The sequence below is a fragment of the Trichosurus vulpecula genome, chromosome 6, assembly GCF_011100635.1.
Source record: "Trichosurus vulpecula isolate mTriVul1 chromosome 6, mTriVul1.pri, whole genome shotgun sequence".
In the NCBI taxonomy this organism is placed as follows: Eukaryota; Metazoa; Chordata; class Mammalia; order Diprotodontia; family Phalangeridae; genus Trichosurus; species Trichosurus vulpecula.
In genome coordinates this window covers 129750109-129773895 of record NC_050578.1, presented here as the reverse complement: position 1 = coordinate 129773895, position 23787 = coordinate 129750109, and the positions used below count along the sequence as shown (strand labels likewise).

Here is a 23787-nt window from a genome sequence, read left to right as displayed (position 1 = left end):
CCATTAGATTTCAGGGTGAGCTCTTACCAGCCTTGTCCTTCCAGAAGTAGCTGAGAACATTGAGTCAGTAATTGCCAGTGTCAACTGGCCTGGAGTCTTTTAAAAAGAGTGGACAGCTGGTGCTGAAGAGAGCAGGCTAGAGACAGGAGAGTCAGGAATCTAACAGAAGTTTAATTTCAAAGTGAGGGAAACAGCTTGCAAGGAAGCAGGGAGATTAGACACATTTGTTGGGTCCCCGCCCCTAGTGGGCAGGGCCTGAGGGAGTGTGGGGAGATCTCAATACTTATACTAATGGTTGCACAATGAGGGGAAGACCTACAAAGGGACAAGTTTGATTCCTAGCAGGGCTTCCTGACCAGAACTAGTCTGAGCTCAGAGAGCTGATGCTGGTCAAAGGCACACACTAATTATAAGATTTGGCCAGAGGGTGAGATCATCCAGAGGGTGAGTACAAAGGCTTGTTGTTATGACAAACTCAGTTCACAGCTTGCTTGCTGGGCTTTAGCTCTGAAAAACAGGGTGTCTCCTTATATTTTGATACCAGTTCATCCCTCAGCTGGTCTTGTTCAGTTGCTTCAGGTTGGCACCTGAAGGAGTCCAATTTCTGACCCTACTCGAGGACCTCCTGTTGGAAGATTTTCCTCAACCTCTCCAATCCTTGAAACTTTTCAGACCAGGGTCTGCTACTCTTCCCAGTGAGTGTCACAGTGCACGTGGTCCTGGGTTCATGGGTTCAATAATCTTTGCCGTCTTCACACAACTGGATGTTTTCCTGACAGCTCTGTCCTCAAGGCCTTTTCTCTCCTTTCTTAACATATGCCTCTTTGTAATTCCATCAGAACCGAGGAATTTAATTATCACCTTTATGCAGATGACTCACTTATCCATGTATCCAGGACCACTCTTTCATCTGCTTATAGTGGCAGGCCAGCAAGAGCCGATTGGTCACTTCAGACAGGGCATCCGAGTGACATCTCAAACTCAGCATGTTCAAACACAAGTCAGTATGTTTTCCCAAAATTCATTATCTTTCTCCCTTCTTCCCCTTTCCTCCCTGATTATGTGGAAGATACTACCATTCTTCCTGTCTCATTCCTTTAAAACCTCTGTGTCCTTCTCCACTCCTCACTGTCCCTCAGCTCCGCCCTCACATATCCAGTCAGTTGCCAAATCTTGCTTTTGCTATGTACACAGCATCTCTTGAATCTCCCCCATTCTCTTCTCACAAATCCTCTTACACCAATTCTCTCTTTTTACACAGGCACTATCTTTGCTCAGGCCCTCATCAGCTCTCATCTCAGTTATTGCAATGACCTTCATTGATCTCCCTTCCTCAAGTCTCTCCCCATTCTGCCAAAGTTGATTTCCTTAAGCAGAGACCTGATCACATTTCCCCCATACTCAAGAAATGGCAGTGGCTTTTTTTTGCTTTCAAAATAAAATGTATACTCCTCTTTTCGGCTTTTAAAGATCTCACAACTTGGCTCCATCCTATGTTTCAAGATCTGTTATGATTTGTCATTTCCACACTCAATAATGTAAACTAGAGGTGTCAAATATGGTGGTCCACATAAGCCTCACAATACTACCAAGTGCCATCTGAACCAGTTTAAAATATACTTAGAAAATATTTAACAAAATAAATAAAAATACCATAAAACCTAGATAATATTAGGCAACCTGGACTTCTCAGGGCATACCCAGTTCTAATTTACAGAGGTGGAAATTCCCTTAAGACAGGCCTTTTGAGCATATCTAGTTTATGTAACAGGAAGCCTGGTGAATACCTTACCACATGGGAGGGATAGCTTCCTTTGAATGGCTGCCAATGTCTTTAAATCTGGCAAAACTGAGCCATTTCCTCTTTTCCTCCCCTCTTTTCCACCACTGTTCAGCTTCACCCTTTTTGGTGACTCCTATTTGCTGTAGCCAGCATGGATACCATGTACTGAACCAGTGAGAAGGGTAGGAAAAATCCTGCCCTTGTGCCTACTCTTTGACCTCTGCTCCAGAAGTGGGCCTGCATAGGTTTGTTCCTGTGCTGTATTGTTTGTCTTCAGCTTCAGTTGCTGGAGGTGATCCCCATGGAACCAGAAGGTTAAGCCATGGTGACCTTGGTACCAAAATTGCTGGTAGGTGATGCAGTGTAGTCAGTTGGGCCAACATGAATGACCCTGGGCAAGTTACTTAATCTGTTTGCCTTAATCTAGTGGAGAAGGAAATGGCAAACCATTCCAGCATCTTTGCCAAGAGAACCCCATGCGCTGCATTGGTGTGCTAGAGTGTACGAAGTCACAAAGAATTAAACATGACTGAAAGACTGAATGCCAATACATAATATACAGATACATATGTGTATATATACATATACACACATATGTGCACACATATATACATATTATATATAATGCAAAGTATTTTAACGGAGGGAATGGGGACATCGCTAATAACTGGGAGTGTCAGAAAAGACTTTCTGTAGGATGAGACTTTTTCAATACCATAAAACACAAAAAGAAACTTTATGTTCAGTTTTAACTTGTCTGTTAGTTTGCCAAATCTCCATATTTCTTTTATATTCATTTACCAAGACCCTTTAACTAAACCGGTTCAATTCAGGAAGTACTTAACTACAAGAACACCTCCTGTTAGGATGATTCTATATACTTGGGAAAGAGAACAAACATCATTTTAAGCCCCACTAATTCAATGAGTTAGGCACTCTTACTATTACCATTTGAGAGATGAGAAAACTGAGGAAGACAGCAGTTAAGTGATTTGCCAGGGTTGCAGAGGTACCAAGGGTCTGAGGCTGGATTGGAACTCAGCAATTCCTTACTCTAGGCCAAGCACTCTCATCTACTATGCCACCTGGCTTCTTGAAACACAAGGTTATCACACAGTAACTTCTATCTGAAGGAATGTAGTGGCTAGACAAGAGACACACAAAAACACCAAACAAACTAATTAACTAAATAATAGCTTTCACTGCCAAACGAATGATGAAGACAAACAAATCCTATAACAGAGAAGTCAGATCCTAGCCTGAATTCATCTAGGAAGGATTCTGGTTGGCGGTATTTTCCCCCCAACTTTCTATTATATACCACACTCACCTGGTTTGGGGGCAAAAGTTAAGTTCTCTCATTAAAATCAACTGTGATCAATCACTGCTTGGCTTTATTTCTCCTCTCCTTTCTCTAAACTTCAGGCATTGGCAATCCCACCCAGACCCTTGGCCTCCTGGAGGCCTGTTGTGATTTGGTCCATGTGGTTTAGACTTCTTTAATCCCTTGTATTAAGTGATATGGATCATTTGGACCCTTGATCCATTCCTCAACTTTGATAAATGACTGGTTCCTCATAAGACATTTTTTGCTTTATTAAAATAAATGATGGAACACTTTAGAACAGCATCCTACTGTGGTTTTCCAATAGCAGTGAAGCAAGGAACAAATACTATCATTAAACAGAGCAGCAGCCCAATTTCACGTCTTGTCCTCAAATGATCTACAATTCTCTTTTTCCTTCTACTACCAGAGGCTCAAAAGGAGAAAGGCGTTTCTATCAAAGAAGTCCCCTTTGGGTTCAGACATTTCCCAACTTTCAGTTCTTCTCTGGTAGTACTCCTTTCCCCTCCCTAACCACTCTAGGCCATCATTTGTACAGGATTGTCCCTTAATATATTCTGAAGACACTGAAAGTAGTTGCAGGTCAACTCAAGGACATTCTCTTATTAGTGAGTTTGGCACTTGAAAGGAGGTGGTTTCTGCCACTCCTGCAATGTGAATCTGAAAGTCCATCTTTTAGATTTTACTCACAGATGCTATTATGAGATTGGAAGTAGAGCATTTTTTGTATTTTGGGTCTAGGTCCACTCAATTTGGATTATGATGTAATCTTTGTTGCCACCTTCTCTGAAATCTTAGCCACTCTCCCTCTGGGTTCTGTCCCTAGAAATAATGTTTTCTCTGTATGACTTGCTCTGCCTTTTCTTCTGGAAGTTCTTCTAGCATCGTAAGTTCCCCTTGGGATCAGCTCCTGCTGGCATCTTCCTATTCCTATCTGTGTCTCACCATCCAATTCTAGGAGCCTGAAGGAATGTTAAAGACCATCTAGTCCAGGGCCCTTATTTTACAGCTAAGGAAACTGAGGCCCAGATAGGTTAAGTTGCCCAAAGATTTCAGCCACATTTTTCATCTTGCCCATTTACACTGAGGTGTAGAAGGATGTCAGGGAATCACTAAGCAGGTATGATATATAAATCATAAAGGGACCACAGACTTACCGAAGACATCACTGTAAAACTGATCACAAATCTTTACATCAAAATTCTGAAACCAAAAGTCAAAGGAAATGAAGAAAAGCATATTTTTCACACGCCCCATAAATGTCATCGTGTCAGTCAATATTGTCATGGGTACAGGCACATAGGAAGGAGTGGCAGAGAGTCCTCCACAGTACTTTTCAATGGTATTGCCTGTAGTTAAGCGCAGACTATAGACAAAGGGTATTCCAAGTATCTGTGCTATGATCGCAGCACAAGGACAAAAAGCATCTCCAATAACAACCGCATATCTGGCATCCTTCAACATCTGCATAAGGTCTTCGTTCAAAACAGCACTCTCACACTGCTGCTTCATCAGCCGTGAGTACTCAAAAAATTGTTTTTATACGGCTGCACCATACTCTAAAGCTGAAAATTTTCGAAGCTCATTACTCCAAAGTGTGATCCAGTTTTCAAAAACTTAAGCCAAATCCTCTTCATTTGTCTCCGCAGGAAAAACCTTAACATGGAAACCTGATGAAATCTCAGGATCAACAAAAACAGTAGCTGAGGGCATCAGCACAGTCACTTCATGGCCCTTCTGTACGAGCCCATCCAACAGGGCCTTTAGATTGATCCTTTGACTATACTCCATAGGCCATACCAGGACCTTCCTACAGGACCCACAGCTAAAGCAGCAGAGCTGCAGCAGCAAAAGAGCTGGAACCCATTTCTCAGAGCTCATGGTTATACCTGCTTTACCAACTACTACTTTCTTTCCACCCTGAGTTCCTCTTTATATCACCAAAGCAACCAATAAAAAGGTTATAATTTAACTGTTATCTCTAAATTCCTTATCCAAAAAAGAAACCTTTGGTTTTATCAGAGTATAGAGAGGCCTTGACTAGGTAAGGAGTCAATAGATAGCATAGCTTCAGGTCAGTGGAGGATGACTAATGAATGAATATGTTTGATAGGATTATATATGCGTAGTCTGTATCAGATTGCATGCCATCTTGTGGAGGGAGAAGTAGAGAGAGGGGAAAACATCTAGCACTCAAAATCTTATAAAAGTGAATGTTGATACCTAAAAATGAATAAATATAAACAAAACTAAAAAGAAAGTGTCAATGGAGGATACTTAGAGGGTATGAAAGTCGCCAGTCGATACAAAGTCCAATGTTCCTCTTGTTTATTGGTACTCTAACTGGGACTGTATAGATTAGTTTAATTTGCTCTGGGTTTAAGTATTAACACTATTTAAATATTAGCACTGCTTCCTTCTTAAAGGCGTACAGATTTTATTGTGAAATGTATCCTAAATCTCATTACCATTAGATTTCAGGGTGAGCTCTTACCAGCCTTGTCCCAGAAGTAGCTGAGAACATTGAGTCAGTAATTGCCAGCGTCAACTGGCCTGGAGTCGTTTAAAAAGAGTGGACAGCTGGAGCTGAAGAGAGCAGGATAGGGACAGGAGAGTCAGGAATCTAACAGAAGTTTAATTTCAAAGTGAGGGAAACAGCTTGCAAGGAAGCAGGCAGATTAGACACATTTGTTGGGTCCCTGCCCCTAGTGGGCGGGGCATGAGGGAGTGTGGGGAGATCTCAGTACTCATACTAATGGTTGCACAATGAGGACAAGTTTGATTCCTAGCAGGGCTTCCTGACCAGAAGTACCCTGAGCTCAGAGAACTGATGCTGGTCAAAGGCACACACTAATTATATGATTTGGCCAGAGGGTGAGATCATCCAGAGGGTGAGTACAAAGGCTTGTTGTTATGCCAAACTCAGTTCACAGCTTGCTTGCTGGGCTTTAGCTCTGAAAAACAGGATGTCTCCTTATATTTTGATACCAGTTCATCCCTCAGCTGGTCTTGTTCAGTTGCTTCAGGTTGGCACCTGAAGGAGTCCGATTTCTGATCCTACTCGAGGATCTCCTGTTGGAAGATTTTCCTCAACCTCTCCAGTCAATGGAACTTTTCAGACCAGGGTCTGCTACTCTTCCCAGTGAGTGTCACAGTGCACATGGTCCTGGGTTCATGGACAACTGACCTTCACCTGGCATGTAACAGGTTCAATGATTGAAAGAAATGGGAACTGCCTCTTCTAAACCCCCCAAATGATCTCATTAATAATTCTCTCTTGTTCTAGCAGTACATTTTGTTCTGGCAGGAATTCCTGCCATTTGGCTTAGTGTTACTGAGCTTTCAGAAACTTTTCAATGATCTGAAAAGGCATCTGGCCTCACTTAGATATGAGGTGGTGGTCTATAACTGTCACTCATATTATTGGAAATACTCATACTGGCTCACCTTTCTTGTTTAGCCCTACCCTGAAGCCAATTCATCCTGAACCTCTTTAGGGTTGCATGCCTAAAGGGTTGAGGTGATATTTCTAGGTACTACAAAAGACAAGGAGTCTGACAAAGACATTCTACTAGTGCATGCCCACACAGAATGGCCATAAGCATTTGACTGAACCATTCTACTAATCACCTTCCGTCTGTGGATGTTAGATGGAAGTATGAGAACACCACTGATTTGAAGATCTGCAGCAGATACTTAAAGAGGTAGAATAGAAAGTCCTGTCTTCGATAACTTTGGTCTGGGTCACCAGCAAATATGACCTGCATGAAGATGTAGGAAATTCTTAGGTTAAATTTCTTCTCCCAGTGGATAGAAGGAGTTTTCTTTCTCCCCTTTGATGGTCGGTTCTTGCTCCAAAAGTACTGATCTCTTCCTTGAGTTGAGAAAGTAGAGTAACCAACTTTTCCCAGATAAGGAATCTCTCCTAGTTTTACTTCTTCAACATCCCTCATACTTCCCCAATTGGTTGGCAAGTAATTTTGCACAGAATTCAAAAATACCAAAGACAGCCTGGCTTTCTGGCTTGTAAAACAATTTTCTCATCTTTTCTCTTGATTTTCAGGTACTAACATGGGCTAAAACTTTCCAGTTTGTTGTGGAGTCAATGCCAGTTTCTGTGACAGCATTAATGCCTGCCTGAAGAAGTAGCTGAAATAGGAATTCTGGAGTCTAGGGTAGCCTGGGGTACTCCCCCTCTGTCACTAGGAATGTAAGATACTACATGAACAACGTGTATTTCTTCACAGATGATAAGTATAGCATGGTCTCACTGTGCCTGATAGCCACCTCCTTACTGCCCACTTCTGAAATGATAACCTTTCCCTGTCCCCTTCCCTACCCACCCCATTACCAATTATATTAAGCTGAAGGGTCTATCATCTTCTTTGGACTTGATTAAATAGGCCTTTTAGAAGTTCTCTTGACTGATCATTTGTTTCCTATTGCTCTTGGGATAGGCTGAGCTATAGTAGTATGTAAGGGACTTTCACTGACCAGTGCTTGCAATTTTTAAAATCATCCTCCCTCCTGGAGTCCTTGAAGTGAAGTGAACAGAAAGCTAAGTTGTATCATAGAGGACCTGGTTTTGGATGCTGAATAATAGAATAGATATTATATAATAAGAATTGATGGACGTACCACCACCCTCACATATCCAATATAATAATAAGATTAGAATGAGCAGGTCAGAGCAGATTATTTTAAGGCCATCAAATATTAAGATATCTCTCTTCATTATCCAGATGACCCTCATCAAGACAGTTTAAGAGAAGAGAATGAAAATCAGACAAATAAACAAGCAAAAAATCTAGAAGAGACAAAGAGGAACACTGGACAGTTTCATCAGATATGATTTCCAGGGGTGGGGGACCTGCAGCCTTCTAGGTACTTGGGTGTGGCCTTTTGACTGAGTCCAAGTTTTACAGAACAAATCCTTTTATCAAGGGGATTTGTTCTGTGAAGATTGGATTCAGGCAAAGGGCCACACTTGAGCACCTAAGCAGGCCACATTTGGCCAGGAGAAGACAGCTACCTCACCCCTCATTTCACAGGTGAGAAGAGACTCAGATAGGTTCAAGATCACACAGGTAGTGTGGTAGACCTAAGATTTAAAGCAGGTCATCTGACTCCACAACCTATATTCTTTCCCTTTCAGTAAGCCGCCTCCAGGCTGACATCAAGAGACTGCTTAAAGGTTGGCAAAGTGCTTTACAGTTGAGGCTCATGCCAACCTGTGAGGTGAGTATCCTAATAGGATTACCTCTTTCACACATGAAGAAATTAATTGAACATAATCACCCAACTAGTTGTTAGAGTTAGGATTCGAACCTGTGCCTCTTCCCACTTACACTCTAGTGTTGGAAACTATACCAGAAGGCCTACAGAGCAAGGTTTCTTGACCTTGTTTGTGTTATGGATCCCTTTGGATCAATACTGACAGGGTTTTTTATTGCCTAATGTAAAACACATAGAATTACAAAAGGAAGCTAATTTCATTAAATTAGAGTTATCAAAATTTTATTAAAGGTCATGTAACCTCTATTCCAGAGGTACCTCATATCTGCTTATCTCTGGGAAATGAGGGACTAGAAAACAGCTATCCCCAGATGTCTTAGGAATGAAGAGCCAGGAATCTACAACTTGCTAAGCTCTAGAGCAGTGATATCAAACTGAACTAGAAACATATCCTTATAGATGCATATTGATTTAGAATACCACCAATGTGCATTATCTGTGTTTTATTCTGTTGTTATTTCTTTCCTTAAACATTTCCCATTTACATTTTAGTTTGAGAGGTACCAGTTTGAGAACTGTGCTTGAGAACCCTCTGTCATTCTGTAATTTTGGAATGCCAGCTTCAGGTGGTGACAGTGCCCCTGTGTTGTCTTGCCCTATGGCTAGGAAATGCCTACCAGCTGTTTTTCTCTCTCAATTTTCCTAGTCCTCCTACTGTGTATCTGACCACTCTTTCTCAATCATCTTTGCTGTCTCCACACAACTGGGGGTTTTCCTGACAGCTCTGTCCTCAAGGCCTTTTCTCCCCTCTCTTAACAGTATCCCTCTTGGTAACTCCATCAGAAACTACAAGTTTAATTATCACATTCGTGCAGATGAAACACTTATCTAAGCATCTATCCAGGACCTCTCTTTCACCTGCTTTTAGTGGCAGGCCTGCAGGAGCCTATTGGTCACTTCAGACAGGGTATCCTAGTGACATCTCAAACTCAGCATGTTCAAACAGAAGTCAGTATGTTTCCCTAAAATTCATTATCTTTCTCCCTTCTTCCCCTTTCCTCCTTAATTACGTGGAAGACACTACCATTCTTCCTGTCTCATTCCTTTACAACATCTGTTTCCTTCTCGACTCCTCACTGTCCCTCACCTCCGCCCTCACATATCTAGTCAGTTGCCAAATCTTGCTTTTCCTATCTACACAGCATCTCTTGAACCTCCCCCATTCTCTTCTCACAAATCCTCTTACACCAATTCTCTCTTTTCACACAGTCACTATTTTAGCTCAGGCCCTCATCAGCTCTCATCTCAGCTATTGCAATGACCTTCATTGATCTCCCTTCCTCAAGTCTCTCCCCATTCTAATCCATGACCATACAGCTGCCAAAATTGATTTCCTTAAGCAGAGACCTGATCACATTTCCCCACACACAAGAAATGCCAGTGGCTTTTTCTTGCTTTCAAAATAAAATATATATATTCCTCCTTTTGGCTTTTAAAGATCTCACAACTTGGCACCATCCTATCTTTCAAGATCTGTTATGATTTGTCATTTCCACACTCAATAATGTAAACCAGAGGTGTCAAATACAGTGTTCCACATGAGCCTCACAATACTACCAAGTGCCATCTGATCAAGTTTAAAATATACTTAGAAAATATTTAACAAAATAAATAAAAATACCATAAAACTTAGGCAGTATTAGGCAACCTGGACTTCTCAGGGCATACCCAGTTCTAATTTACAGAGGTGGAAATTCCCTTAAGACAGGCCTTTTGAGCATGTCTAGTTTATGTAATAGGAAGCCTGGTGAATACCCTACCACATGGGAGGGATAGCTTCCTTTGAATGGCTGCCAATGTCTTTAAATCTGGTAAGGCTGAGCCATTTGCTCTTTTCAGCCCCTCTTTTCCATCACTGTTCAGCTTCACCCTTTTAGGTGACTCCTATCTGCTGTACCCAGCATGGATACCATGTACTGAACCAGTGAGAAGGGTAGGAAAAATCCTTCCCTTGTGCCTACTCTTTGACCTCTGTTCCAGAAATGGGCCTGCACGGGTTTGTTCCTGTAATGTATTGTTTGTCTTCAGCTTCAGTTGCTGGAGGTGATCCCCATGGAACCAGAAGTTTAAGCCATGGTGACCTAGGTACCAAAATTGCAGGTAGGTGGTGCAGTGTAGTCAGTTGGACCAGCATGAATGACCCTGGGCAAGTTACTTAATCTGTTTGCCTTAATCTAGTGGAGAAGGAAATGGCAAACCATTCCAACATCTTTGCCAAGAGAACCCCATGCACAGCATTGGTGTGCTAGGGTCTACGAAGTCACAAAGAATTGGACATGACTGAAAGACTGAATGCCAATACGTAATATACAGATACATATGTGTATATATACACGTATACACATATGTGCACACATATATACATATTATATATAATGCAAAGTATTTTAATGGAGGTAATAGGGACATCACTAATAAGTGGGAGTGTCAGAAAAGACTTTCTGTAGGATGAGACTTTTTCAATACCATAAAATAGAAAAAGAAACTTTATGTTCAGTTTTAACTTGTCTGTTAGTTTGCCAAATCTCCATATTTCTTTTATATTCATTTACCAAGACCCTTTAACTAAACCGGTTCAATTCACGAAGTACTTAACTAGAACAACACCTCCAGTTAGGATGATTCTATATACTTGGGAAAGAGAACAAACATCATTTTAAGTCCCACTAATTCAGTGAGTTAGGCACTCTTACCATCCCCATTTTAGAGATGAAAAAACCAAGGAAGACAGAGGTTAAGTGAATTGTCCAGGGTCACAGAGGTACTAAGGGTCTGAGGATGGATTGCAACTCAGCTGTTCCTGACTCTAGGCCAAGCACTCTCATCTACTATGCCACCTAGAAGCTTGAAATAAAAGGTATCACACAGTAACTTCTACCTGAAGGAATGTAGTGGCTAGACAAGAGACACAGAAAAAAAAATAATTAACTAAATAATAGCTTTCACTGCCAAATGAATGATCAAGACAAACAAATCCTATAAGAGGGAAGTGAGATCCCTGTAGCCTGAATTCATCTAGGAAGGATTCTTGTAGATGGTACTCTCCCCCCAACTTTCTACTATATACCACTCTCACTTGGTTTGGGGGCAAAAGTTAATTAAGTTCTGTCACTAAAATCAACTGATCAATTACTGCTTGACTTTATTTCTCCTCTCCTTTCTCTAAACTTCAGGCATTGACAATCCCACCTGGACCCTTGGCCTCCTGGAGGCCTGTTGTGATTTGGTCCATGTGGTTTAGACTTCTTTAATCCCTTGTATTAAGTGATATGTATCATTTGGAACCTTGATCCATTCCTCAACTTTGATAAATGACTGGTCCCTTAGAAGAGATTCTTTGTTTTATTAAAATAAATGATGGAACACTTTTGAACAGCATCCTATCGTGGTTTTCCAATAGCATTGAAGCAAGGAACAAATACTATCATTAAACAGAGCAGCAGCCCAATTTCATGTCTTGTCCTCAAAGGATCTACAATTCTCTTTTCCCTTCTACTACCAAAGGCTCAAAAGGAATAAGGCGTTTCTATCAAAGAAATCCCCTTTGGGTTCAGACTTTTCCCAACTTTCAGTTCTTCTCTGGTAGTACTGCTTTCCTCTCCCTAACCACTCTAGTCCTTCATGTGTACAGGATTGTCCCTTAATATATTCTGAAGACACTGGAAGTAGTTCAAGGTCAACTCAAGGACATTATCTTATTAACGAGTTTGGCACTTTGGGGGAGGTGGTGTCTGCCACTCCTCCAATGTTAATCTAAAAGTCCATCTTTTAGATTTGACTAACAGATGCTAGTATGAGATTGGAAGTAGAGCATTTTTTGTATTTTGGGTCTAGGTCCACTCAATTTGGATTATGATGTAATCTTTGCTTCTGTCTTCTCTGAAATCTTAGCCACTCTCCTTCTGGGTCCTTTCCCTAGAAATACAGTTTTCTCTGTATGACTTGCTCTGCCTTTTCTTCTGGAAGTTCTTCTAGCATCATCAATTCCCCTTGGGATCAGCTCCTGCTGGCATCTTCCTATTCCTATCTGTGTCTCACCATCCAATTCTAGGAGCCTGAAGGAATGTTAAAGACCATCTAGTCCAGGGCCCTTATTTTACAGCTATGGAAACTGAGGCCCAGATAGGTTAACTAAGTTGCCCAAAGGTTTTAGCCGCAGTTTTAATCTTGCCCATTCACACTGAGATGTATAAGGATGTCAGGGAATCACTAAGCAGGTATGACATATAAATCATAAAGGGACCACAGACTTACCTAAGACATCACTGTAAAACTGATCCCAGCTCCTCACATCAAAATTCTGAAACCAAAAGTCAAAGTAAATGAAGAAAAGCATATTTTTCACACGCTCCATAAATGTCATCTTGTCAATCAATTCTGTCATGGGTACAGGCACATAGGAAGGAGGGAATGGGAGTCCTCCACAGTATTTTTCAAGGGTATTGCCCATGCTGAAGCGCATACTATAGACAAAGGGTATTCCAAGTATCTCTGCTATGAGCTCAGCACAAGGACAAATACCATCTCCAATAACAACCTCATATTTGGCATCTTTCAATGTCTTCATAAGGTCTTTATTCAAAACAGCGCTCTCACAAAGGTGTTTCACAAGCCTTGAACCCATCCAAAAGAGCTCTTGCATGTCTGCAGCATACTCTAATGCTGAATGTTTTCTCCACTCATAAATCCAAAGTCTGATAAAGTTTTCAAAAAATGAAGCCAAATCCTCTTGATTTTTCTCCACAGGAAAAACCTCAGCATGGAAACCTGATGAACTACCAGGATCAACAAAAACGGTAGCTGAGGGGGTCAGCACAGTCACCTCATGGCCCTTCTGTACAAGCTCATCCAGAATGGCCTTTAGATTGATCCAGTGACTATACTCCATAGGCCATACCAGGACCTTCCCACAGGACCCATCGCTAAAGCAGCAGAGCTGTAGCAGCAAAAGACCTGAAACCCATTTCTCAGACCTCATAGCTCCCTACATGCATTACCAACTACTATGTTCATTCCATCATGAATTCCTCTTTATATCACCAAGGAAGATGTTAAAATTTAACTGATGTCTCTAAATTTCTTATCTAAATAGTCATAGTTAGTGGTAGCCAAAATGTGTCCTTGCCCAAGTTGGCAAGAAGTAAATATAGGACATGACTTTCATATCACAGAAAAACAATCAAAGTCCCAGCTTTGTACAAAGTTCATGGTCTTATGCATTATTGGTACTTTAATAATGGGAATTCTTCAAGGACCAGAGAACAGTTTTTAATCACCCTGCATTTAAATGTGAATACTACATTTTATGTCTTTAAAGTATACAGGTTTTATAGCAAAATGGTCTCCTTTCACTCGATCTCACTTGTATCTTTCCTTGCCCTCAGATTTCAAGATGGCGCATCTTACCAGCATTGTCCTCTGAGGACTAGCTGAGAAAAATCAGTTAAGGATTGTGAGCACATCCCTCAGCCAGTCTCCGGGAGTTGAACACTGTTGGGTCCCCATGGAGGTCACTTTCTGATCCCACTGGGGAAGATGCTACTTCCAGCCACTTCCATTGCTTTGGATCTTAAACTAGAACACATATTTTTCCAAGGGATTATCATGAAGCACATGGGTTTGGGGGCAGCTAAGTGGCACAGTGGGTAGAACACCAGGCCTGCAGTCAGGAAGACTCATCTTCTTAAGTTTAAATCTGACTTTACACAAACAGTAGCTGTGCGATCCTAGGCAAGTCACTTCACCCCATTTGTCTCAGTTTCCTCATCTATAAAAAGAGCTGGAGAAGGAAATGGCAAACCACTCAAATATCTTTGACAAGAAAAGCCCAGATGGGATTACAAAGATTTGGACTTGACTGAAAACAACTGAATAACAAGAGAATCAACAACATCACATTGGCTTGAGTTCATGGACAACCAACTCTGTCTTGATATATCAGTCCTCTGTTTAAATGAATTGGAATAATGTCCACTATCTCTCTCATTGTTTTATTTGTAATTGTCTTATTTGAACAGTATTTGATTTTCTGGTCTTTTCATTTGAAATACTTGAAACTGTTCTAAATGAATGAATGCCCATTCTTTACAGCACCACTCCCTGTTCCTATCCTTCCTCCCTCCTCTTCCCTCTCCTTTCCTCGTTGGATAATATGCAGTTTTGCTGGATGCATTCTTCTTAGATGTAATCCTAGATCTTTGCCTTCTGGAATATCAGAAATGCCCCTCTTCTCCTTTAGAGTGATGGCTGCTAAGTCTTGTGTGATCTGGATTGTAGCTTTTTGATATTTGAATTATTTTTTTCTGGCTACTTGCACTATTTTTTCCTTCACTTGGTAATTTGGGATTTTGGTTATAATATTCCCAGGAGTTTTTATTTTGGGTTTTCCTTTTGGAGATGACCAGTGAATTCTTTTGTTTTCTACTTTGCTCTCTGTTTCTAAGACATCTGGACTGTTTTCCTTTTATAATTTTTTGAAATATGATATCTAAACTGTTTTTTTGTTGTTGTTCATGGGTTTTCCAAGGCAGAGTGGGTCATTAACAGCTACCCAGAGTCTCCTCCGGCCACATCACAGGAACACTCTTCCAATGAGTCAGCCCCCAAGCAAAACCTCTCCTCCTGCAGTTCTGAGAGTTCTACCTTAAGGCCTACCTTCAGAGTACATACCCCTTTTTCAGGGCCTGAGGGCTTCACACCTCTGGAGACCTAATTAGCAAAAGGATGTGGGCCTTCTTACAAACAAAGGCAAGACTCAATCAAAGGCCCTTTATTGCCTTAGTGCTGAGAAGCATTCCAAAATAAAAGACAACAAAAAGTCCCACTTTTCTTGCCATTACAGAATCTTAAAATTGTAGGGTTCAGAGGCTTATTACTAACAATAAATATTTAATAAATATATGACATACATGTTATATATGATATATACCAAAGTTCTATATAAAGATATATAAATTATGTATATGTAGGTTTGTATGTATATTCCATGTACTCTAAGTATGTACTCATTTGAGGAAACTGGAATAAAAAATTAAAGTGAAAGGAGACACCATATTGGTTCTCCATTACTTCCCTTTGTTCTTTATTGTCTGCTCCTCCAATTTATTTGCTTGGGAGACCAGAGACCAAAGGACCTTGGTGGACTAGAGGGCTGATGGAAGACAATTATACCTCAGACCCTTACAATTTCTTCTTTGGCAGAAATTCTTGACACTAGTTTGAAGCATGAGATTCCCCTCACCAGGGAATTAAATAGGAATTATAAAGGCAATGTAACTTTCAGAGAGATTTTTACCTCAGTGAATGTGGTTTTAGAGAATAAGCAGAAGTGATTTAAAAAGCAGATTAAGTGCCTGTGGATTGTAGTGAGGTGACTGTGTCCTGAAAATACTATACCTTTCTGGAGAGAAAAGCCTCACCCAGCTAAGGCTCTGGAAACTGACAGATTTCTTTCCTTAGAGAACAAGGGTCTTTGTATTTTTCATGTCACGGACCTCATGGAACTGGTGAAGCCATTGGACCCCTTCTGGGACCAAATCCTCTCCTCATTCAGTCGTCAGGGTGATCTTCTAAATCACAGGTTTAACCATGTTATTCTCCCACCCCAGGGGCAACTAGGTGGTGAAAGGGATAGAATGCCTGGTCTGGAGTCAGAAAGATTCTTCTTCCTGCATTCCAACATGACACAAAACATTTACAAAATGTATGACCCTAGGCAAATCATTTCACCTATTTTGCCTTAATTTGGCCTTAATCTGTAAAAATGAGCTGGAGAAGGAAATGCCAAACAACTCCAGTATCTTCACCAAGAAAATGCCAAATAAGGTCACCAAGTGTGAGAAAGGACTGGAAAATGACTAAACAGCAACCTCCACCTGAAATTCAATAAATCACAATAATTACTGACAACAGCATCAAATATTAAACCCCCTACTTGTTGTTCATAGTTCTTCACAACCTGTTGACCTTTCCAGTCTTCTTATGTCAGATCAATTTCCCCCCCACTCACTCTAGTCCTCTCTGATCCAGTTACACTGTCCTCTTTGATGTTATTCAAACAAGACTCTCTTCTGATTCTGGGTCTATTTTTCCGTTCCACTGAATGTCCTCCATGCAAGAGACAGTCTCCATCCTCATCTCTGCTTCCTGGATTCCCTGGTTTCCTTCAAGTCCCACCTACAATCCTGCTTTTTACGACTCTCACTCTGATGTTTTTCCCCCATTTACTTTCTCTGTAGCCTGTTTGCTCTTGGTGATTTGCCTACTGTCTCTCTCACTAGATTGTGAGCTACTCAAGAGCTCTTTTCCCTTTCTTGTATTCCCATTCCATAACACAGGGCCTGGCACAGAGGGAATGCTTAACCAATATTTATCAACTGATTGACTTAAAGGCAAAGTACAAAATACACCTGATTGCAAAGAAAAAGAATTATGTTGAAATAAAGATTTGTTTTCATCTCCATCCAAGTTTATTGGCTTGTGAAATCAGAGGGATCTCAGGACCCCAGGTTAGGGACTTCTCTCATAGAGAATGACTAAGTAAGGCTTTCTTTCTAGTTTGATGCCCAAGCATAGGAAAGGTTTGCTTCTCTCCACTGAAACAGTCCCAATCCCTGAGCTAAGTATTTAAAGAGATACTGCAGAGCTCCTTCTAGAGCAAAGGGAGAGCACCTCAGCTGGGGACTCTGGCTGCAGCTCAGGAGCTGAAGCAGAGAGTTCTGCACCCATCTGTGGAGCTGAGATGCCCTGCAATAACCAGGAGACTAGGAGAGCCACACCAGAAAGGATGGGTCATCACTCCCAACCAATTTTTTTTTTAGCATTGGCTGCAGCCAATAATCTCTCATAATATTAATGACAGAGTAGTGGAAATTGGGAAGGTTCCAAGCAATAGGACAAGACACAAAGAAATACAAAAAGACTTCCCTGAACATCCCCACTCACCCCGCCCTTCCCACTCTGGATTCTTCTGCTTTTCATTGCGTCCCTCTGCCATAACCACTCCCAACTGTTCACCCCAAGCTTATTTCCAAAAAGGAGCAGAAATTGATTAGAAAGGTAACCTCTGACTAAGGCTTCTGAGCATTAGGCTCCTATGCAGATTGCATATCTCTAGTTCTTAATATTGCACTCTGTAGTATTGCTTTTATGCCACATAATATACATATATATACACACACACATATGTGTGTATATATATACACACATATGTGTGTCGATATATATGTATATTTAAAAGTGACTGATATTTATGCTGGAAAATTGCAAACAAAACAACACAGCTGCACATCAATTATGTGTTAAAAGTTTCAACCTCGAGGTTAATACTAAGAATGAAGTAGAAAAAAATGCCTGTTTCTACAAGTTCAAAGCACTCTGTTTTCTTAGGGACCTTGCTTCAAAATGTTTCTCTCTTCCTAAACTTATCAAGACATGTTACTCTCCTAGTGACCCATCCCCTCAATATCCAAATACTTTTAAAAGTGAAGAGGCAGGGATCATTGGCCAGTTCTCCTTTTTTGATGAGATAGTTTGTTTTTTATTGTGTGCTTGAAATATAGTTTGATTTTACATACTCCCCATATTGCATAGTTAACAAAATCTATCATAAAACAACCTATTTTTCACCTCTCCCTCAACATCTAAGTTCACAGACTCACACAACTGTAGGAATTCAAACTTGGAAGGGACCAACAAATCTCCATATAAACATTATTGAATACCCTAAGTGAGGTGCTGTTGGTGTTCAACCCTACCTTCTAGGACAGACCAGCTCACTTGTGGAAAACATTAATTGTTAGGAAGCTTTTTCTGACATGACTGCTGTACACCATTTGCCTCACTGCATCTTCCAGCCACAGTTCCTAGTTTTTTGGAGTCAGAATACCTAGATTCAAACTCCTCCTCTGTGCCCCAGGACCTGTGTGACCATGTGCAATTTCACTTAACCTCACTGAGCTTCAACTTCCGTAGGCTTCAACAGACTGTCAAAGTGCTCCCTCACTCCAAAAAGGTTAGAAACCACTGTTCTTGTTCCTGGAATAAAGTCCTATAGACTATGAACACAGGATCCTTCACTATTTTGGCTGCACTCCTATCAAAACTGTCTAATTAATTAACGCCCTTTCTGAATCATGGAGTCCAAAATGGAACAGTCATCGAGATATTATCAGACCAGGGCAGATTACAAGGCAACAATCATTCCTAGATGCCACCCCTCTCTTAAAGCAGCCCCCAAATACCAATGGTTTTCCTGTCTCCTATATCACACTATCAATTCATGTTGATCTTGAATCCCAAATACCCTTGAATCTTGTAGTTGAGAAGCTGACATTTGGAGTCCAATTATAAGACTAACTTACATCTTATTAGATTTGGCCCAGTGATTTATCCTGTGATGAATTTTTTTCATCCTGACCTGTAATGATCTGCTATTCATTGCACTACTTGTTTTTCCTAGATTTATATCCTCCATAGATTTCTAAATATATTAAACAGTATAATGCCAAGTACAGAACTCTGGCTTACTCCTCTGGAGAATTCTTTCCAAGTTGCCTTGGAACCATTAGTTACTAAGCTATGGGTCTAGCCATTTAACCAGTTCCCAATCCACCTAACTTGACATAAGATCTAGGCCACATTTATTCAACTCTTCCACAAGAATCGCTTGAGAGACTTCATTAAATGCTTTGGTAAAATGTAACTTAAATTCTGTCTATCGCATTGCTCTGATCTATTAGTTCAGTTTCCCCATAAAAAGGAAATGGACATGGTCTGGAATGACCTATATTTAGTGAAGCCACAAACACTATTTTTCATCCTTCAGTGACACTGATCTTTATAGTAGGAAGTCTCTGTTCTTTCCCCCTTTTTGAAAATCATCTGCCAATTTTATGATACCTCTCTCATTCTCTGTCACCTTGAAAATAACACTGAATGGCTCAGCAATGGTATCCAGAAATTCTTATAGTGCCCAAGAATGGTGTTAATCTGGGTGAGAAAACTTGAATTTATCACGGGTACCTCTGTGCTTTTTCAATATCTCTTTACTTTGCATGGGAATTGGATCCACATTAGTCATATTTATTCAGTTCTTTCCATTTCAAATAGTTTTTCTTTGGCAGAGAAAATGGAAGCAGAAACAAAATCGAACAACTCTGTCTTCTCTTCATCATCAAATATCATATTTCCATTGACCCAAAGCAGATCTCCCATCCTCTTTTTACTCCCTCTAATGTAGCTTACAAAAGAAAATGAAACAATTCTTTTTATCCTTAGCAATCCTTAACAACCTTTGCTTATCTGGAGATTTAGCAAGTCCTGACACTAATTTTTTTTCCAGAAACATGTGATGATTTTAAATTCTTTCCCTCATTTCCTGCTCTTGATTCCATCACCTCAATATATTGGATTTGAAGAAAAAACTAAATCATCAGTGAATTTTCTGTTACTCATATTACTCTCTTTATACCATTTTTCTTTTTTGTTCCTCATCAAAACTCTTATTCTCGGCAATATCATAAATTACATTTTGAATAAGCCCCCCCCCACCTTCTTAGGTCTCCTTTTCCTATGGAATCTTAGTCCATGACATCCTATTCTTCTCACTTCATGCTTTAAAATCTGCTCTTATATAATCAAGGGTGTATGTGAGAATATTTCTGACATGACTCCTCTATCTGCCTTTCTTGATCACAAACTCAAACACGGAAGAATCAGTTGACAACATGTGCACCCCATCAAAAAGTTCCTCTCTGCTGTTGAGTCACAGAAATTATTGAATTTCTCCTGGTTGTTTCTTCTGCCTTTTGAAGGATGAAATTAAGATGCGTTAAGATAGTACAAGTTGTTCCATATTTAGAAGAACAGAGTTATCTTGAGATATCTGTATAATTGAAATCAATTTAAATTATGTTAGTTGTAAGTTGTCAAAACTGGCTAATTATTCCTGCCGACATTATTTTCCCCCTATTTTTCCATTAGATATTTGTTTAAGTTTTATTTTAGCAAAAAAAAATCACTGAATCAAATGTATAGATAATTTTAACTTGTAATATTTCCTTAATTACTACTATAAGTCAACCTTAATGGAGTTTGATTTTACATTTGGGCCTAGAATATCCAACAAACTCTAAAAAGACCATTTCCATGTACCCATATGCCCTGCTAAGGCTATGGGCCAGGGGATATTGAGGGAAGGAGCCTTCCTTTTCTTCTATTCCCCAAATGATCAATGGTCAAAGGGTATGAACAGGCAATTTTCAGGAGAAGAAATCAAAGCTTTCTCTAGTCATATGAAAAAATGCTCTAAATAACCAATAATTAGAGGATTGCAAATTAAAACACTCGGAGGTACCACCTCATACCTCTCAGATTGGCTAACATGACAGAAAAAATAAATGACCAAGGTTGGAGGGGATGTGGAGAAAGAAGCACACTAAGTCACTTGTGGTGGAGGTAGGACCTGGTCCAACCATTCAGCAGAACAATTTGGAAGTGTATCTAAAAGGGCTATAAAGATGTGCCTATCCTCTGACCCAACAATACCACTACTAGGTCTGTACCCAAAGAGATGAGAGAAAAAGGAAATAAAGGTAGGGAAACATTTATAGTAGTTCTTTTTGTGGTACAAAGAGTTGGAAATGGAGTGGATGCCCATCAATTGAGGAATGACTGAACAAGTTGTGGTATATAGGATTGTGATGAAATTCTATTGTGCTACAAGCAATGACAAGCAGGATGATTTCAGAAAAACCTGAGGAGACTTATATAAACTAATGCAGAGTGAAGTGAGCAAAACCAGGAGAACACTGTACACAATAACAGTAATATTGTACAACAATCGAGTATGAAAAATCATACTCTGATCAATACAATGATCCAAGATAATTCCAAAGACTTATGATGAAAAATGCTATCCACCTCCAGAGAGAGAACTAATGGACTCAGTGCACATTAAAGCATACTTTTATTTGCCTTTCTTTTTCTTGTTTTGTATATGTGTTTTACTTTCCACCATAGCTACTATGGAAATCTGTTTTTGGATTTTTTATGACTTCACATGTATAATGGGTATCATATTTCTTGTCTTCTGAAAGGGTGGGGGAGGGGCTAGAGAGAGGGACAGAATTTGGAACTCAAATAAAAAAATAAACATTAATCAATAAATATGAAATTTTAAAAGTTCCAGTTCAATCCATCTATTTCTTTGAAATTTTTACTTCAGATTCAAATTCTCTCTCTATCTCCATCAACTCTCTCTCCCAGACATTAAGAGGGCAAAAAAATTTCATAGCCATTATCCATATAAAGTCAGTGTCAGGTCAGACTTGCAGTAGACTGTAATGAGGTTGATTTGAAAACATGGGAATATTCATGGCTCAGCTATACAGAAGTCTTTTGCATTCCTAAATGACTTTATGTACTTTGGAACCTAACAACAACTGTGTGATATTCAGAACTACAAATATTATCATACGTGCTTTATAGATGAAGAAAAATGGCAAGAGACTTTAAGTGACTTGATGCTACTCATGCATACTCACTGCTAGTAAGTATTGAAATCAGGAGTCTGATCCTTGCCTTTTTTTGCTCTAAATCTAGTATTCTCTTTCTATGATAAGCTGAGATAGAAGAAAGGAAGAGAAGGTGACTTCATTTCCCACCTGGCTGCACTCCCCTGGATGTCACCATCATACCCCAGGAACCTCATCCTACAACATCAATTAAACTCTGAAACTTGGATCTCATCAATACCCTCTGTCCCTGGGGCCCCTCACTCTGGATAGGGTAGAGATGGAAAACTCCTCCCAGAGCCTCCATTTTCCACCCAGCAGCATTCCTCTGGATTTTGACATCATGTCTGCTCAGGGTATCTTCCTCTCCACTTTTCTAGTTTATTTTACATATTGTCTTCCCCTATTATATTATGGCAATTAAAAGTCTTGAGAGACATAGGTTCTGGGTAACGTAATCTTTTATTAATAAGGCCAGCACATTATTAATGAAAGGATGGTGCTTTTATATATTGTCTTTGGGCATTATATTATGGCAATTAAAAGGCTTGAGGGACATGGTTTCTGGGTAATTTAATCATTTTATTAATAAGGCCAGCACATTATTAATGAAAGGATGGTCATGTGACAAAATGGTGATTAGGCCAAAAACAATCATGACAGTTACTCAGGGCTTATATATTCTTTTGGAAGAGGAGTAAAAATCAACTCTGATTGGTTAACACAAGGGAGGTGGGCTATATTAAAATGAGGGGCTGAGAGTGACAACAAGGCACTTTAGACAGACCCAGATCACCCCCAGCCTTGGGTCATCTATTCAAAGAATGTATGTTCTACTCAAGTCTGAGCAGAACACAAAGGCCACTCCCCAGGGTGGGGTCTCAAGAAAGTCCAATATCACTATCAGCAATATCCTTCAAGAGACTGAACTTTTTAAAATCAGGATTGCAGAAGGAGAGAACTCTGGACCTCCTCATATCATCGGTTATTAATAATCATTTCTCTCAATATTGTAAACTTCTAGAAGACTTAAGACAAGTTTTTTTTATTCCTAATAGCACAATGATTGGCATACAGTAGGCATTTAATATATATTTATTGACTGACTGAGAGATTGGAGATAAAAGGTGGGAGAAATTTAGGGAAATTCACAGTTAATGGATTCAACTTTTTCAGTAAAGAAGGAAGGGAAGTCATCTGAAAGGAGTTGGGGGATGATTAACAAAAAAGCAAAGGTGATTCAGAACAGCCATTGTGGGGACTCTGAGAGGGAGTCAAAAATGGAATTTAAATAAAGACTTCTGGGTAAGAATGACAGATGAGTTCAAGTGACAGTGTCCAAATATGGAATGCATTCACCATAATTTTCTGACTTCCTCTAGCAAATGACTACCTGCTCCTTTTCCTGAAGGAGCCCAGCATATTGATAGGATGTTGCCTTTGATGTTTGTGAAAGGTATACATAAAAAGGATGATATCAGAAGAATGCAACTTATACTTTAGAGAGAACATGCTGATGTGTAATTAAAAATGCCCATTAAATGAGTTCTTTGAAATGGGCCTCTGTTTATGGCTGCTGAAATTTAGTTTTTGATTGCATAAGAGAATGAGTTGATAAAGGTTATTCATCTTTTAAATGATTAATGAAAGAGCTTGTTGTTGTTCAGTCTTTTCAGTCCTGTCTGACTCTTCATGACCCCATTTGGGGTTTTCTTGGCAAAGATACTAGAGTGGTTTGCCATTGCCTTTTCCAGTTCATTTTACAGATAGGAAACTGAGGCAAACAGGGTTAAGTGACTTGCCCAGGTTCACACAGTTATCAAGTGTCTGAGACCAAATTTGAACTCAGG

The 23787-nt window shown here is 40.0% G+C and overlaps 1 protein-coding gene across 3 annotated transcripts in view; it reads right to left on the bottom strand.

The window, feature by feature from the left end:
• LOC118855502 (UDP-glucuronosyltransferase 2A1-like) overlaps positions 1–23787 on the bottom strand; it is a 350735-nt gene that overhangs the window by 83096 nt on the left and 243852 nt on the right. The window contains exon 1 of one of the 3 annotated variants that reach the window (XM_036765609.1): positions 12678–13410. The exons of the other annotated variants lie outside the window; for them this stretch is intronic. Within the exon in view, the coding sequence (XP_036621504.1) occupies positions 12678–13401 (724 nt within the window). The 5' untranslated portion in view covers positions 13402–13410. Of the gene's footprint in view, positions 1–12677; positions 13411–23787 lie in introns of those variants that run through there. 3 annotated transcript variants of the gene reach the window in all.